At 39.4% G+C, this 19,024-nt stretch overlaps 1 protein-coding gene across 14 annotated transcripts in view; it reads right to left on the bottom strand.

Moving 5' to 3' along the window:
- The window catches only part of PXK (PX domain containing serine/threonine kinase like), a 65,987-nt gene that overhangs the window by 46,665 nt on the left and 298 nt on the right, over positions 1-19,024 (bottom strand). For all 14 annotated transcript variants that reach the window (XR_006102488.1, XM_042454803.1, XM_042454810.1 and 11 more), the window contains 2 exons: positions 3,075-3,125; positions 446-493 (listed from right to left, as the gene is read on the bottom strand). Coding sequence is in view for 12 of the 14 variants with exons in the window: in XM_042454803.1 (XP_042310737.1) it covers positions 446-493; positions 3,075-3,125 (99 nt within the window). In the remaining 2 variants the exon portion in view is untranslated. Of the gene's footprint in view, positions 1-445; positions 494-3,074; positions 3,126-19,024 lie in introns of those variants that run through there.

Genomic DNA, 19,024 nt, shown 5'->3' with positions numbered 1-19,024 from the left:
CACTGATTTACATACAAATGCTCCTTAAAAATACAGTATTACAAGTAGGGAGGGTTGAAGAATTTGCAAATTCTTATATAAAAATCCAACAAGCTGTAATAATGTGTGGTCTAGAATTTAATTACTTGATCTCACACTTTTGAATTTGCCAATGCAAATCTTAGCTCAAAAACCATGCCATCAAAACATTTCAAAGAGGTTTGGTAACGGTGTTTTATTATATTTAATTTAATAAGAAAGAAAAGAACCTGAACATTATTTTGAAATTCATACATTTATAAATAAATATTTTAAAATGTATTTAAAAACAGATTGTGGAACAGACTGCAGTTTAATGTAGCAAGTTATGAACACATGCCAAAAAACGCACAAACCAGAAAAAGACTGATTCATGTACCTGTCATTTTAAATACAGGTTAGCATAAAAAGAAGGAAAACCTCTTACCTGCAAACTATTATTCAGCAAATCAAAGTCACTGTATCGTCTTATAATCTGCAAAAGAACACAGAATTAATGCTGGTCTAAGACATTTTGGATATAATTGCACATGAACCACACTAGCTGTATATCTCAGGCTAACATCAATTCCAGATTCTCTCATCAGCACAAGAGCTTCAGGAGAATAGCTCTAACAGCAAGGCATGGTAATGAAAAGATGGGGAAGAGCCTCATACCAGATGCAAAAACTCTCGAGAAGACAGGAGGTAAAAAAAATCTCCAGATCATTTTCTTCATTGTAGTTATCGTTTTGCCAGCAAAATGTCAGTTTAATTCCACACAGAAACAACCCATAGTAACATTACATTTGTAATTCAGGTTTAATGGTTTGTTTGTGTCTTCCTAGACATTATTCTTACATCCATGTTTCTATAAATATAAACTCTTCACTGAAAACAGTATACAATGTTTTCAATTTAGCTCCTTTCAACATTTCTGGTTTAAGAATAATCTTTCATTCTTTCCAGAAACATTTCCTCAACGCATTACAGAATTACTGCACTATGTTTGCTTATGAGTATATCATTACTATTAAACACGTATGACCACCGACAAACATTTACAGAGTGCCCATTTGTCCATGGTTATATGTATTTGTATGAGGGAGCTGCTGCTCAATCAGAACATTCCAGCTCATATACATCGCTTGCACATTATGGATTCAACCAATACACATGCAGATTAGAGGCAAAAACAAAAAGAAAAACCAGTGGGACAGAGAGAGAAAAGCAAAGTCCCTGGAGAAGCAAAAGCTTGTTAAGGTGAGTTGTTCTACTGCGGAAAGAGAAAAGGTCAACAATCAATACCATGGCCAAGGCATATAGCCTAGTGTTGATTCAATTAAGAAGCATGAAACTGGGCTCAGGTGGCACTCTGCTTCTTAATTCTATGAAGAGATGCTATCCCTCTAGGCTAGGCTTACACTTTATATTAGCGAGACATAAACTACTTTTGGAAGAGAATAATCTGGAGATTTATGCTCTGTAGGCACTTTACTGTGCTTGGTCTCTATGTTTGTGGTATAAACTGACTTGAATTCTTATCTTGAAATGAGAGTGAAGGGGTGGATGAAATAGTAATATGTGGCTATTGTTGGCCCAAACGCTGTGGGTTGGACTTGACGGCCTTTTAGTTCACAATGGCCTTTCTTGGTAGACCACAGAAAAAAATACCACCACACATAAACTCTCTTTCTAAAACTAATAAACAAAATGAGAGACAACAATTTCATACACACTTGGCTGTTAATCCAGTACCAAGAAGATAAAGATGAAATACAGTCCATGCTTCGTATCCATGGGATCCGTTCTGGACTCTCCCCCCATCCCGGCAGAGTGGCGGGCACCACACACATACACCCATTAAAAGCAGTGGGGCTTGCTATCTGTGGATGTTTGAATCCGTGAATGGCAAGCCTGCTGATATCGCAACCCCAGTGTATTATAATTCAATTTGGCTGCACTAAATTGCCTTGGAAACATTTACGTTTTGTCTGAATGAACTGAGACAGAGCAAAATAAGGTTGAATGCAGAACAGAGTGAACAGGAGCAACACATCAAGTTATAATGCTGTTGCACAACTACTTCCACTTAAAATTGAACTGAACAAAAGTATCACATGGGATTTGTTGAAAAGAATACAATTTGTGCACTGGCAAGTCTACCTGTAAGACTTTGTCTTCCTATACAAGCTTGCCTGAGTCTTGAGATTTACAGAGGAGGGTTTTCTTATGGTGCCATCACTGTCACAGGCCCAAGTGCTGAGAAGAAGGGAAAGGGTCTTTTATGTGGGTGCGCCCAAGCTATAGAATTCCCTATCAAAGGAAGTTGGCTGGGCCTGCCTCCTCTCCTTCTGCTGGCAGCAGGAAGACTTTTTAAAAATTTCAAACAGGCATTTTATTTGGCAATTAACTGGCTGTACAGAAGGATTTTTGTAAAAAAAAAAAAAATAGGCATATGCACTGCACATTCATCTTTTTTATTCATTTTTCTACTGTTTTAAATTATTAGTGCTTTAACACTGAACATTGGCAATCATTAGAAGACTATATAAAAAAAATTAAAACAGGACTGCACAACATTAAAACCCCACTCCAGTCAATTTCTGGGGTGTATTGTATTGTTTTTAAATTTATTGTTAGTTGCCTTGAGTCACATTATTGGGAGAAAGGCAGGATATAAATGAGTAAAATAGATGGATAGGTGGACGGACAAAAATAATCTGGAAGGTTTTAATAGAAATGTTGCAATTTCCTGCAGGGCAGGGGGTTGGACTGGATGGCCCTTGTAGTCTCTTTCAACTCTATGATTCTATGATAGCTACTTTAATTCCTTTTTTAAAAAAATTATATCATCAACTTTTTGTATTTTGTTTTAACTGTGTTATAAACTGCCTTGGGCCTCTTTTCAGAAGAAAGATGGGATACAAAGTAAATAAATAAAATACTTGATAAATGAAGCCGAATTAAGTTGAGCAATCAAGGTCTTAACGAGGAGGCCTTGTTATGTTGACTTTCACAGAAGAACGGATGGGGTTTGTTTGTTTTTGGTTTCTGTAAGGATTTTTAAAAGTTACCTGCCAACTATTTTCCATGGAAATTCCTCTTTGCACTCGAATGATGTATTCCTAGAAATGAGAGAGAAAATAGATTTAGAAATCTGAGATGACAAGAAATAATTCAACACTGTTTTAAAGTAATCTAGATTTGGCAGCATGCTTTAATATACAGTACCTCAAGTGCATGAACTTTGTTTTCTTCCAATGTTAAAGAAGTCTCTGCGTTTTGATTCCTCCCGCCACCAAATGCTGAGTTACTTCATGATTTGTTCCATCTCCAAATTTCTGATTGAATACTTGTACTCCTTCAAATAAAGCAGGGGTGGGAATCAAGTAGTCCTTCAAACGTTGGATTACAACTCCCAATAGCAGTATACAGCATAGCCAGTGGTAAGGGAAACTGGGAGTGGCAGTACAACATCTTGAGGGCAACACAATTCCCATGCCTGCTATAAGGTATAGACATACCTTTACTCTAAATTCAAGACAGACTGAAAAATTCTGGGTGGCTGGGGCTTCACTATAGAAAAGGATGCAGATTGCCCTTGTAGTTCTCAGCTTTTTCCCTAGCTTAACACTCTGCTTGTAAACTAAGCATTGTACAAGACAGGAAACTATCAGGTAAAGGTATCAAAAACCAAGGGTATATTATGCCAAGTTGGTATTTTGGATATGCCCACTGGGTTGTCTTGTGGCCTATCAACTACAAGTATGAGGATCTCCAGAACCCTGGAATAATTTCTAGAATACTCTAGACAACTAGAATATTCTGAATACTGTATTGATATTATGTAATTGTCTACTAAGGGAATGATATATGTTCATCAGGTATTTAAGTACACAAAAGCTACTTAGTAAACCATAAAACAATACTGTATTTATCCTACTTAGAAAAAAAGAGCAAAGAAAATAAGAATGTTCTCCAGAGAATTAATTTGTAAGCCATTTCTATGAATCATGGCTGCCTTCTAAACTGAAGGCACTAAGGCATGTTGCCTTAGAGAATAATCACACAAGAAAACAAAGCAGAAACGGAGCCAGAGAGCAGTGGCTTTCTCCATGCCTTTCTACATGACATTGTAGTGCGCCAGTTCTCTTCCAGCGGGACAGTTGTAAAAGCACATATTCTTTCTAGCTGGAAAAATCTGTATAGCCGTCTCCCACGCAAAGAGAACTGAAGTGTTACTACATCATACAGTAGCTACTCTCTGGCTCCATTTTTCCTTTCTTTTCTTGCGCAATAAGACTCCCAGTTTCATTCATTTTATTTTGGATTTTAAACACTGATTCCTAAAGCATACTGAGCAGTTTACAAATTAAAATGTCATATTACAGATCTACAGAATTTTAATAGTAATCATGTACAACAACTGAAGTCAGGTTGTCATACTCCTAGTGCAGCTGCATCATATTGCTATTTTACTAAGGAGCTTGACAGACTGCCCCAAAAGGGTGGGCTGGAGCCGCCCCTTTTTGTTCCCAAGGGAGGCCACAGCAGCCAAACCACGTAGCCTCCATCTACAGAAAAAAAAAAGAACCCTCTAAAAGCGGGTTCTTTTTGCAACACGGGGCCATCTCCATTAGTGTGCCATTAGTGAGGCGGCACGACGTGCTACACTGCGCCGTGCTTGCGTCATCATGCACCCTATATGAATGGGAGACCGCCATGATGGCGCCACCACTGCACACTAGGATTCGGGAGCATGCAGATGCTGTGCGCACCCGAACCCTGGAAACGGCACCAGGATGGTGTTTCCTGCCCATTTGTACTGGGCCTAAGTTTCTGACATGTTCCTTGCAAAGTTTTAGTTATGTTACCTTGAACACCAAATATTGCAGCCCTCTCCAACACACTCTCCACTGACAGATGATCTGCATTTTACTGACCAGATCTGAATTTACTTCCATTACTAGCCCTATACAACACATGAAATGGTCAAGGGAATCACCTACCCAACACTCATAAGTCTCAAGCATTGTTTCCAGTACACATAAGCAAAGAAGTCAAGTATGAAAATGGAGTACCCATTTCTCAATCCCTATATCAGACAGTTGCAATTGGTTATGGTTTCTCAGCTTACTTACAAGGTGTGAAACAGATACTGTGAAAATACATACGTGTTTCCATACTTTTAGGGAACAGCTTTCTACATGGAATATGAAGCAGCCCTGAGGTGAAACACTGGAGCAAGAGGCAGCAACACCATCAGTGCTATCAAAACATGATTTGAGCATCCATAACTTGACCAGGCAAAAGCACACCTCTCTCTGTATCTTTCCTCCTCTGAGTAAAAAGCCAACTATGATGAAGTACTGATGAAGTTCCAGTCAGAACTCAATCATTTCCACCCATCCATCAACCTGAATATAGACAAGTCCAGACAATACGTTCACTATACAACTATATACAGATAAGTACCACCTTTTAATAAAAAATGATAGATAGTTGCACAAGCTATGAAGATTATCGTACCCAGAAATCCCATCAGGATAAATGCGGGATTTAAAAGTCAAAAACAGGTGTTATCACACTTATCTGTTCCCAAGCTGTATGCAGCCCATACCCATCCAGGGCAGCCCGTCTGCAACCCAGATCTTTTTTTAGGAACAGGAAAATCCTAGCTGCAGCAAATGTTCAGACTGTAGACAGGTTGCCCAGGATGGATACGGACTGCATACAGTCTGGGAACAAGTAAATACAATAAAACACATTTTTGATTCTTAAATCCCACATCTATCCCAGTGGGGTTTCTGGGTGCAATAACCTCCTGTATTACTCCAGATTTAACTCAAAGAATACCACAAATCCACTGTCAAGATAGTCAAACCCTACAATACAACCAAATCTACACAGACCCATCAGACACTCTAAACCTGTGTATTTAAATCACACATTTGGGAGACTATATGGCATAGTGGTTTGAGTGCTGGATGACAACTCTGCAGACCAGTTTCATTCCCAGCTTGGCCATGAAATCCACTGGGAGACCTTGGGCAATTCACATGCTCTCAGTCTCAAGGGAAAGTGATGACAAACCTCCTCTGGACAAATCTTGCCAAGAAAGCCCCGTGATAGGGTCACCTTAGGGTTTACATAAGTTGGAAATGACTTGAAAGCACATGACACACAGCAAGAGAGAGACAGCCTAACAAAGTGAAGGACAGATTAATAGGGGCATGGAAATATCCAGTAAAAGTCTTCTACAGCAATGTTTCCCAGGCTACCTGATGTGGGGCACAAGCATTTTTTTTTCCTCCAGCATGCTAGGGACCAATACCATATTTGTATTGGCTTTCTGGCTTTCTTTCCCATATATTTTTAAATTAACCATCAAATTATAATTAGTGGTCATCTACTGAAATAAATGTTTCAGGATGCCATATAGACTAGCCTAAACGAATCAGAGGCACATATACTCAGAAAATTCACCTGAGAAACCTTCCACAGCATTTACCACAAATCTTTATCCAGAAGCAACATAGTGTGATAACAGATGAAAGAGACAATCTGCTGGAACACTGGCTCACAGATGAGTGCCAGTCACTAAATCTGAAAGACAAGCAGTTAAATGGCAATAATGATCATCTGGTACATGCCACCCAAAAGACTCCTTGAAGTCCTAGCAATCAATCAGCATTACTACAGCTATGGTAGAAAACAGGCCAAATTCATACAGAAGCTGTAAAAGTAAAAAGTTGCAGATACGGCAAATAACTTGGCACATGGTTCCTCATCTGTCTACCAATAACTATGAACAAATAAAGAAACAAAAGAACCCATAGCAATTTGAAACTAATAAGAAATTTTTAATAAGCTTCTGTGGACACAGTATACTTTATCGAATCTTGATCTCTTGGAGTCCTAGTCCAACACTCAAACCTCTATAACACACTGACTCCCTAATTTATTACAGGTAACAAAACAAGTGGTTATTTGCAAGCCATAAGATATAGTTGTTCTGCCTCCCATGTTCTTGGACACAAGCACAATTCAAAGGTTGAAGACATACAATGCTGCCGCAGGACTGAAACTAAGCAGGTTTGGGCTAGTTCAGTTCTTGGGCGGGAAACTGTCTTTGACTCTTGTGTACATTGCCTTGCATTCCAAGATGGGGAAAAAAAAGAGACAAAAGTGTAGCAAAATAAAATAAATGAAGTGGAACAGTTTCATTCACAAAGATAAACCTCCCCAAATACAGCCACACATGCATAAACCACACATCCTAGCCAGTCTTATCCTTCCCTGCCCTTCAGCTTTCTGTGTGCAGAAAATATTTTGCTCCTCAGCCAGGAAACCAGTATTTTCAGCTTTCCTCCTGCAAAGCACTTGATCTCTTGTCTTGTGATAAAAGGAGCAACACTCCTTGGAGCTGCACAGCTTATAAAGAAGCCCAAGGCAACAGCAAGATTGATGCATTCTGACAAATGGGGAAGTGTCAGATTATATATATCAAGGGGCCTACTGCACAGACTACTTAGTGTAATAATCCAACTCTGATGTTGGTTTTACTCCAGCATGCCCTCTGAGACCAGATCACTACCTCACACATTCTGTACAACGATTTTTAGGTGCTATACTAGAGGAGATAATAAATCTGACATCAATTTACTATGCTCATCCACTGAAAAACACTTTCAGGCCATCAAGAATCTAATAGCACTTTTTTCAAGGCCACAGTTCAGTCAGTCCCGAGTGAAGTCATGAAAGTGGGGTGCCAGGGGTTCTGCAGGGTTTGTCTGGAGTGTAATCAAGGAAAACGCCAGAGGTTGCACAGTAAATTCCATGCCTAAACTCCATTGTGCCTAGACCCAGAGACAGACGAAAGGCCCTCCCTCCATTGTGACTGCTACCACCCTGGCCTTGGAGGAAGAGAAGAACCGGCAATATCTGCTGGACTTGATCCCCTTCCCCACTGCCATTCCTTTCTCCTTTTGCGTCATGTCTTTTTAGATTATAAACCCAAGGGCAGGGAACTGTCAAATTAATAATCTGTAAAATACTCTGAAAGACTTTCTGGCTGAAGAGCAATAAAATTAATAATAATATTATAATAATACAGTCCGCCTTGCGTATCCACGGGGGATCCGTTCTGAACCCACTCACTCCAGATAAAGAAAAACGTGGCTGGTGCAACAGGCACATGGCTGCATGCATGTGCCCCCATTGAAAGCAACGATGCTTGAATCCATGGGTGGCAAGGCCACAAATATTGAGGGCCCGCTGTAATAATAATGGCACATAATTGTGATAGCTGCTTTGGCTCTGACTCTCTTGCATTTGGAACAGCAACATTCACCAGCCTATCTCCACCAGCACTAAGGTCTACTACCAACTCAGCTACTGCACCTTCCATTGCACACAATGGCCTTATAAAATCAACCCTATAAAATCACAACCCTATAAAATCAACATTCCTCTCAATATGGGAAAGGGGTTAACATTCCACATTCCATCCACAGGCCCTCAAACCCTTAAGGACCCAAGCAATCTTAAATCAACCTGTGATTACAGCAGCCAAGATCACCAAGGAATGTGTTGCCACTAGAGTGGCTTGGCACATTACTACTTCTTCCCCAGTCCTAAACCTTACCCTGTGGGTAGTCCAAGAAAAATCCCCTAAGTGAATATAGGCACATTCTTCATCTTGCAAGGAGTCCTTGGTCAATGAGGCTCTCTCACCTGAATTCTCCTCTGATTGACATAATGAGGAGAAAGGGTATCTCACTCAGGCTGAAAGCCCAATTCTGACCAGGCAGAGATTTGTCTATTGGATTGGGCACTTGGCTGGAGACAATACGCTATGAATCCATTTTGCAGGTGGTGGTCTTTGGCACTGGGCCTTGGTAGTCTGTACACCCATCTTTCAATTTTAGGACTCTCCCTAAGAGTTCTTGGGGTTAAATCAGCCATGGGCCAGTTTGGCTCAGTAGCTATCAGATCTATTTCATTCCCAGATGGCACAAGAGCCACTCCTCCATTCTTGCCATTCCAAGGTCCCTTCAAGTAGAAAGGCTAGGAAAAGGGGCTTCATTGGATGGCAGTTGGATTGCCTGACACCAGGATCCATCCTAGATGCTGCATCAAGGCTTTGATAGCAATTAAAAATAAAGCTGTGGCCATGTTTCACTTGTAAGGGGGCAGAGAAGACCATTTCAAATGTGGCACCAACATCTCTCCTTTATTTATCTGACACTAATCCTCCTACTCCCACCCACTGCCATCCCCAAGTCCATCTTTCAAAATAAGTGGAAAATTTACCAGCACTATTGCAAAATATTTATAACACTATCCTGGAAACTATGTCAGTTGGACATACAGCATCATTATTCTCTGTGGAGTTACAATGAGGAGATGCAGTACTAAGCACATTTACTTGAAGTTATGCTTGAATTAAATAAAGGATGCTTCCCCCGCCCCCAGAAGAATGATGGTCATATGACTGTGGAGCCCTATAGACTATTCACAAATAAAGGTCAAATTTCAATGGGTATTAGAGGGCACACAATAAAAAGAATTTTACTGATCTAAGAACAAAGCCTTCTTAAATAAAATTTACATTTTATACACATGATATGTATTAGTATGACATGAGAAAAATACCATAGTCAGCCCTCATTATCCATGGATTTTCATCCACAGACTCAACCGTCCACAGTTTGAAAATATTTTTTAAAAGTATAAATTTCCAAAAAGCAAACCTTGAATTTGCCATTTTATATAAGAGATATCATTTTACTATGCCACTGTATTTAATGGGACTTGAGTATCCATGGAATTTAGTACTGTGTCCACAGTGGGTGCTGGAACCAATCCCCAGCAGATACCAAGGACACACTGTAGACCTAAATATGAATGCATAGGAACTTCTACATTAGTAATGTTTATATTTTAAATCAATATTCCTAGTAGGAATCTTTCCATACATTCATGAATCCCTTTCTCTTAAGTCTTCTTTCTCAGAGTCAGACAGGTGGCCACTGGTGGTATTCCTGCAGCCTTCCCAATGCAGCTGGCACAGTATCAAATGTGATACCTTTTTGGTACCAGGCAAACCCCAGTCCTTCTAGCATTATCTATTAACTGTTCCAAACTGGCGGTTTTTATTGTTTGCTCTCTTCAATATTGTCTATTCTACTGCTCCATTTATTTATTTTTATAACTACATTTTTTTAGAATTTCAGTTTTAGTCATCATTTGCTTGCTATTGTGAAAGCCTGTGCCGAAGGTCAATATATGAATTCCACATAAATAAATAAATCATAAAGTGGTGTCGCTGTAGTACAGTGTATACATCACAGGCCTCCACTCATGATGTTTTGCTCTAATCATCTACAGAGCTGGTAGCAGCATAGTACAGAGATCTATAGCATACCCAGCTTGTGTTCAGGTGTGCCGTAAAATCTTGCTGCCTGTGCCACTTCTGTCAACTGGCTGCACTTTGGCCACTGGTATAGTAAATGACACATTTCACAAACAATCCATGTGACGTAATGGACTATGACTCTGGAGACCAGGGCTCGATTGCCAGCTTGGCCATGATACCTACTGGGTGGCCTTGGGCAAGTTACAGCCTCAGGAGAAGGCAATGGCAAACTTCCTCTGAACAAATCTTGCCAAGAAAACCCCATGACAGGTTGGCCTTAGGGTTACCAACTTGAAGGCACACAACAACAACAACAACAACAACAAGGCTACTTCTAAGCAGAGGCTGCTATTCAAGCCATATGTAAGTTCAGATTGTTCAGTTGCAACATGTGTGCATTTTGTGTGCTCAAACAAGGAATTGCCGGCCAATCTATATGCACTAGGAATCCACATGCAGCAAACTGCAAAACCTACACATGGCATGCATGCTAATTTCCTACAAGCAAGGGCTTTCTTTTCAGTAATTTATAGCTCATAAAGAACCCTGAATCCTCTCAATTCAACCTGAAGTGTAACTATAGCAAGCCAACAAAAAAATTGCTCAGTGTTCAAATATTCATACCAGACTACAATTGTGTCACTATTCAAACTAAACAGAATCAGCTAATGAAACAGAAAAGCAGACATTAACTGTCTATAACTAGCAGCAACAATGGCATTTGAAATAACTTTAAATATGAAAAAAAAAATAATTTGAGATGTGATTAATCTCTACCCCCAACCATTTTTCTATCTTTAGCTCCCAGTCAATTCTGTGTCCTAACACCCACTGGAACTCATTACAACACATAAATATGTTTGAAGGGCAGGACTCATTTCTACCACTGATCTTAATGTGGAGGATGAGAACCCAAAACTGGGTTGTGCCCTAATGGTGCTAGTCACTCCAGAACCACTCTTGTTTTAGTAATTTGTTTTGCTCTAAGAAAGAGACAGACAAATAGAAAACAGAGTGTGCAAGGGGGGGGGGGGGCAGCTGAAGATTATTGATCTATATATTGTCTCTGTCCTAGTGATGCAAAATACATGATTTTAAATCTTTGTTCTAGTGGGTTCATGTTCTTTTTGCCTTGTGAGTAGAATCTGCCACTGGAACACAAACGTGAAGCTTGTTTATGGATGCCAAACCAGTTACAAGCCACTACCAATTTGTCAATCTGCCACCACTGAAGATGTGAGACAAATATAAAGCTAGTAAGGATGTTTGCATTTCCAAGAGAAAGTAGGATAACAGCTACTATTATCACACACATAAACAGTCCCTCCATTTTACTACTAGATTCAAGATAAATAATTGGAAGGTGAAACAGGTGTTTTGGAATACAGTCAGTCCTCCATATCCATGGATTTTTTATCAATGGATTTGAGTATCCATGGATTGAAAATATTCCAAAAAATATATAAATTCCAAAAAGCAAACCTTGATTTTGCCATTTTATATAAGGGACACCATTTTAAATGTAATTGTATTTAATGGGAGTTGCGCATCCACAGATTTTAGTATTCACATGGGGTCCTGGAGCCAAACCGCAATGGATACCAAGGACCCACTTTATTTCCTAATATATGGAAAATGGGGAGGAGTGATCTGCAGCAGAAAACAGTTGCCAGGATAAGCACCAAGCATCCCTTCCACTACTATCCAGGATAGAAAAGGCCCCTTTCTAAATAGGTTTTGCTTTTAATTAAAATAAACCAACAACTCAGCAGTCACTGTCTTGTTTATACCTACCAGTAGTTTGCCCTTTATACCTAGTTTGCTCTTATATATACTGACCAATTAGCAAATTATTTATTTGTTACTGATATTTATATAAATATAAATACATTTCTTCCAAGGTAACTTGGCTGACATCTAAAAATGTCCTAAATGAACTGATAAAATCTGAAACAACCCTGCAAGTCATGGAAATCTACAGCTCCAGTAGAACAAACAAATCTGAACATTTTCCTTAAAACGAAGCTCTCTTTAATACCAGGAAGGAAGAAGCAAACTAAGCCCCTCACAAGGGGTTTTAAGGGGTCGCAGGAGTAAAGCCTCTTTGAGCTGTTGCTGCTCACAACATTTCAGAACCGAGGAGATTCACTTTTCCTGTGAATCTTATGTCATGAGAGATATGCTCATATTTAGAAGTCAGGCCCTACAGAAAGGCCCAGAAACCCACTACAGTAATATGCTCCCTGACTTCAGTCAATCTACCTGCCCCAATCTGAACTAGTGACATTTCTAGGTGCTTTTCAAAATGCATCCAAAGTGAGCACACTCCTGAATAATCTAGCAGTTATCAGGTACAGATAGGTTTCCACTTCCCAGAAAACAGTACAACTGACTACCAGCTGAAGCTGGGTAAAAATGAATCCCTGGTCTTTTTGAGAACATGATAATCAGTGACGCCACACTTCCAATTTGCACATTACTGTAACTGTCCAGACAGACCAATAACTTACTCCAAAGTTAACATGGGTACGCACCATCGACAACTCTTATTTAGATTTAAGTTCATTCGCCCACACATTCCATCTTTGTCCAGTCCATCAGTAACACCAAGAAGAAATACCTCACTAGTATTTGAGGAAAGGACAGAAACTGGTGTCATAACACACCAACTACAGTAGACTCTACATAAACAACTTCCTCTAGAAGTATTATGTAGCTGTTAAATGATAGGGGATTCAAAATAGGACTACTTTCCAATACCACCCTCTGATTATGCCAGACAAGTGGAAGCAAAACCACGAAAAACACAATTTCTAGTGCTTGAAAACCCGGAGTTTTAAAATAATGAATTTAGAGTAACTTCTGAATATCTGAAGCGCCATGTTTCTTAGTGTTTTATGACCATGATAACATTTTTTTAGAAAAATCAAATTTGCAAACTTCAGTCAAGCACATAGGCTCTTTCAACAATTTCAAAGACACTTGTGCTGCTTATTCTTCAGAAGATCTGTCACTTATATTTATCCAGTAAAATGTTTACATCAAAAGACAGCATCTGTCCAGCAAGTTATGCTTGTTCTGGTCTTGCTTCACAGTTCAGATTACAGGGAGGTCAAGGAGACTGGCAGGATAACAAAGGCAACAAGGTACAATAGAGCAACAAAACAAAACCCCATGAGCAACCTATTATTTCCTTGAACAATTGTTTTGAGTCTATATCTCCAGAGGGGTGAAGTAAAAAAATATATGGCTGAATAGAGCTTTGAAATGGCCAACAAAATCCACTAGAATCCTTGTTTCTGGTGTACTTCTCATTAAAATAACATTTCTCTACTGGGATATTCCTCTGTGTCTTTAACAAAACAGAAATTCAAAGATAGCAAGATGAAGGCTCAAAAATTATTTTATTGTTCAGCTCTTAACACGAAGACACATCCCATGCAGTATTTTGGTTAAACACCCATTTTTTAAAAATAATGTTCATTGAGATTATAAAATATAAAACTAAAGACATTCTAAAACATTAACAGATCCAAAAGAGAAAGGGCGGGGAAGCATACAAAACTTACAATCATATATCCCTACAAACCATTCAGCCCCCACCCCTACTAAAAAATAAAATGAAAGACTTCTCACTTCTCTCCAGATGTGTTACCAGTACTCATCCTAAAATCCCCTCTAAAATTAATACCAATAACCAACAATGAATTTCTATAATATTATCTTCATTAAGCTATATTTCTTTCTGTTATATAATAACCTGGAAAAAAATTGAGATACCAATTGTATCTCAAAACCTAAAGTAATAACTTCTTGTTCTTGTTGTTTTATATAGTCTATAAAAGGTTCCTATACGGTATATGTTAAAAGATTTCCTGTGTATTCCTTCTAATTAAATTAGTTAATGTATCCATTTCTGCTATTTCCAACAATTTCTCTGTCCACTCCACAGAATCTGATAATCTATTCTTTTTCCAGTATCAAGCGAATACTACTCCATTGGTGACCCATTTTTAAATGCTTGTCGTCACTGAGACTTGTCTTGCCTATCTCACTTTTTGAGCCAACAACCTCCACTGCAAAGCCCACAAGGTCCAAAACCCACTGCAGAAATCATCCAGTTTGAGGCCGCTTTAACTGCCCTGGCTCAGTGCTAGGGAATCCTGGGAAGTGTAGTTTATTGTGGCACCAGAGCTCTCTGACAAAGGCGGCTAAATGTCTCACAAAACTACAGCTTCCAGAATTCCCTAGCACTGAGCCAGTGCAGTTAAAGCAGTCTCAAACTGGTTATTTCTGCAGTGTGTTTTGGACCCAAGGCAGAATGAAGAGACCAGAGTAAACCTTTGAATTCCCTTTATATCTTCTGGATTAAAATAAACTGATCAGAAATGTTTTAGTGACTAATTCTACGTGGTTTGTTAAAAGTTTGCTTCTCAGAAATCAAATCAATAAACCTTCTCAGGCTGGAGCAGCTGGAACAGCAAGCTGAGAAGAAATGCTGAAATCACTAACATCATTTTAGCAAGACAGCTTGAAAGTATTTTCCCTTTTTATTTTTACTGTAACCCTTTTTTTAAACTGATGTCAAGCCATTGCAGATATAAAAAGAGTGGAGGGAAAGAAAGGGGATGTGGGCTAACCTGATACCCAATTTGCCAAGGAAAGATTTGTGTGGGATTTTCAAATAATGTGGAGCCTCCAAGTTAAATCCACAAGAGTGATTTTAGGCCTCACGCTTTTTCACTGCCCACACATTCCTGTGTTGTCATTTGAGGAGCACTGAATGCCTGAAAGGAAGGAAAACAGACTCTCTTCCAATTTCTAAAGCTTTCCAGCCCAATTGCCTGGAGGCAACTACTGTTTGCCTCAGGCCAATGGAAGAGTAGTTATTTACAAGCCTGTAGAAGAACCTCATAAATAAGTACCCAAGCTTTTCTATGTTTGGATAAGGTTAGGACAAAGAAGTACAGCAATATTTTTCTTCTGGTTATACAGTTCTCATATTAAACCTGATTTTATGTATCTGGCCATCACAGATATTCAGACTGCTGTTCTTGTCCTGAACAGAGGACAATAGCCTCTTGCTGCAGAACAGTTTACTCATACAAACAATGAACAAATTTAAGTCTACAACAAGTATGCTATAACTAACACAAAGCCTCCTTATCCCTAGCATACTTAGCCCTCTCATTCAGAGATGAGATCTTATCTTACGGACCAGATTTTTAAGATCTGTTGCACCCTAAAAAGGAACAATCCACAATAAGTGGGCCCTTGATATCCACTGATGTTTGGCTTCAGGACTCCATCGAGGGTACCAAAATCCATGGATCCTCAAGTCCCATTATATATAATGACATAGTAAAATTGTGCCACTTCTACAAAATGGCAAAATCAAGCTTTGCTTAAACATTTTCAAGCCATGAATGGGAACTGAATGGATGCCAAATCTGTGGATACGGAAGGCCAACTGTACTAAACATTCAAAAGGTACATATTGATAAGTACTGTATGTAGAGAGATTGTGTAGCACCTTTGAGACTAACTGAAATAAAGAATTTGGCAGCATGACCTTTCAGAGACTTCAGTTGACTTCCTCAGATGCATATATATATCTATGAGGAAGTAGACTGAAGTCTATGAAAGCTTATGCTGCCAACCTCTTCATTTCAGTTAGTCTCAAAGGTGCTACAAGATCTCTCTATATACTGATCTACAGACTAACATGGCTATATCTTCGAATTCTACATATTGATAAGTATTGCTTATTTCCATGAACAGCAAGAAGACTAGGAGAGTGCTGCAGGATTTACTGTAGAAAGAGAACTGATGCTATAAATTTGTAATTATACATGTGGAAGGAAGAACTAGTGAAACAGGGAGCATAACCACTGACACTACATCACTACATGTCCAAAGAGAGACAAATAACCCAAAATGTGCGGCTTTGGCCAACCCACAGCTTTCTCGGTTGCTCCAAAAATGAAAACTGAAACCTATTTTGCTTTCCTAACCACCTCCTACACCTAACCCATTCCAGAAACTAAGAAGCCCATTCAGAAAAAGAAAGGCACTACTAGTCTATGTGATCCCTCCACATTCTCTGGAGTTAGGGGTGAAGGACCCCTGTGAATGTGGTAAATCTGCAAATAAAAAAACACTATTATTTTGACCTGAGAGAATACCTCTCTAGGTATCTCCAGGTCCTCCATTGTAACTCTATGGTCAACATCTACCAGACGCTGATCACAGAATCATGCTGGACGACCAACAAATGCCTAGAGATCTGTTTCTCTAGGAACATCTAGCTTCTCCAGCGCATCTCTATGATCAACTTCCAGCAGAGTTGTGCTGGAGGACCTAGAGATTCCTAGAGAGAATATATTAATCAAAACCACAAATAATCAAATCCGCAAAAGTCAAAGCCGCCAATGAGGAGGGGCAACTGTATTCAGTGAGTGACAACCATTCGGGGGGAAAGGCGCTAATCCAGTGAGGAATTATTAGCCAAACCTCCCTGACTGCAAGCCTTCCGTTTATCAAAGTAGTTACCAACCTGAAGCAACAACAACTGAACAATTTAAAATCAAAACAGCTCTATAAAATAAATAAAAATAGACAAATATTATACATGTGGGTTTTTCGGGCTATGTGTCTATGTTCTAGAAGAGTTTATTCCCGACGTTTCGCCGGCATCTGTGGCTATCATTTTCAGAAAAATATTATTTTATATATTATTTTTAATATATTATGTTTTTAACAAAAATGTGTGGTCTCAGCATCACAGCAATGTCCAGAGCAACTCTCCACACTGTCTAGCATAACACAGCATCATGCACTTAACTGACCTCTGATCAATTGTTCTCAGGAAAATAAGGCATGCCAGTATCTAAACTGTGATCTCAGTAACAGCTCTGAACATAAAGGTTTAGGGCTTGCTTGCCTTTTTTTTCCTGGTGCCCTTTGTACTCCCTAAACATGTCAGCCTGCCTCTGAATAGCAGGTACTAGGGATAAACAAAAGGGAAAGGTGTTGTTGCATTCAAGTCCTGCTCTGAGCTTACCAGAGACTGGCTGGTGTTTGGAAACACAATACAGTACTTGAATAGGTAAAATCTTGCTTGCTCTCATCATCTGGAACACATTTTTCAATCCTAAAAACCAAGGGGTTTCTCGTATCACAGGTAACTATGGTCCAAAAACACACTGCAGAAATAATCCAGTTTGAGACCACTTTAACTGCCTTGGCTCAGTGCTAGGGAATTGTGGAAATTGTAGTTTCTTGTGGCACCAGGGCTCTCTGACAGAGAAGGCTAAATGTGTCACAAAAATACAATTTCCAGAAGTCTCTAGCATTCAGCCAGGGAAGTCAAAGTGGTCTCAAACTGGATTATTTCTGCAGTGTGTTTTGGACCTTAGTACACCTTAGCTCTCCCCTTCCCACTTACCACTGATAAGGCATATTTCAGAGTATTTTGTTGTTGTTGTGTGCCTTCAGGTCATTTCCAATTTATGGCAACCCTAAGGCGAACTCTATTATAGGGTTTTCTTGGCAAGATTTATTCAGAGGTTGCCATTGCCAAGCTGGAATTCGAACCCTGGTCTCCAGTCCAGAGTCAAATTCGGACAATCAAACCACTACGTTACACTGTCACATCTCCATCCTAACCGTGCATATTAAAAATTTACACTTAAAACAGTGTAAACATTTTGTAACTTGGAACCACATTTTGTCCCATTTGGCCCAGTGCAAGATTTCTAAGTGGATCTCACACATGTTTGGAAGCAAGACACTGCAACTGTAAATCTATGCGCCTCACCTAAGGAAATCTGAGGAAAATTGAGGGCATGACCCAAATAAAAGCTAAAAACACTCACAGACATGTAAATTCCTGCTTCCTAGCCATGCTCAAAAGGGAGGACATTGAAGGAAAAATGGAGGATGTTTCCAAATAAAACCTGAAACCATTCATTATATAAATGTAAACTCATGCTCCTTCTTCATGCTCAAAATAGAGGGCATTCCAGAAAAATGTAGGGCACGACCAGATAAAGTCTGAAGACACTCATGTAGAAATGTAAATCCATGCTTTTTAGCCATGCTCCAAATGAAGGACATTACAGAAGGATGTAGGATGTTTCCAAATAATGGCTCAAAACACACATATGTTCTATCAATTCATGCTCCTTAGTCCTGCTCCAAAAGGAGGGCAGCCAATAAAAATGGAGGATAAGATCTCAAAACACTCATAGAAATAGAAAACCAGGCTCCTTTAGCCAAGCTCAAAATGGAGGACACCCATAAGAAAAATGGAGGACATAGCCAAAATAAAAGCTAAGAACACTCCTAGAAATATTCAAGTTCCTTCTTCTGAGTCCTGCTCAAAATGGAGGACCTTTAGGCTGAAATAGAGGACGGCTCCTGGGAAAGATGGAGGACCTCTGGTCATCCTGTTCTTAGCCCTGCTCAAAATGGAGGACCTTTAGGAATCTCTCCTGGACAGAAGGCTAAAAATGGAGGACCCTGTTCTTAGCCCTGCTCAAAATGGAGGACCTTCAGGAATCTCTCCTGGACAGAAGGCTAAAAATGGAGGACCCTGTTCTT

This window comes from Sceloporus undulatus, chromosome 2 (genome assembly GCF_019175285.1).
Source record: "Sceloporus undulatus isolate JIND9_A2432 ecotype Alabama chromosome 2, SceUnd_v1.1, whole genome shotgun sequence".
Classification (NCBI taxonomy): Eukaryota; Metazoa; Chordata; class Lepidosauria; order Squamata; family Phrynosomatidae; genus Sceloporus; species Sceloporus undulatus.
Note: the sequence above shows the minus strand (reverse complement) of the source record. Positions and strands in the feature narration are given on the sequence as shown.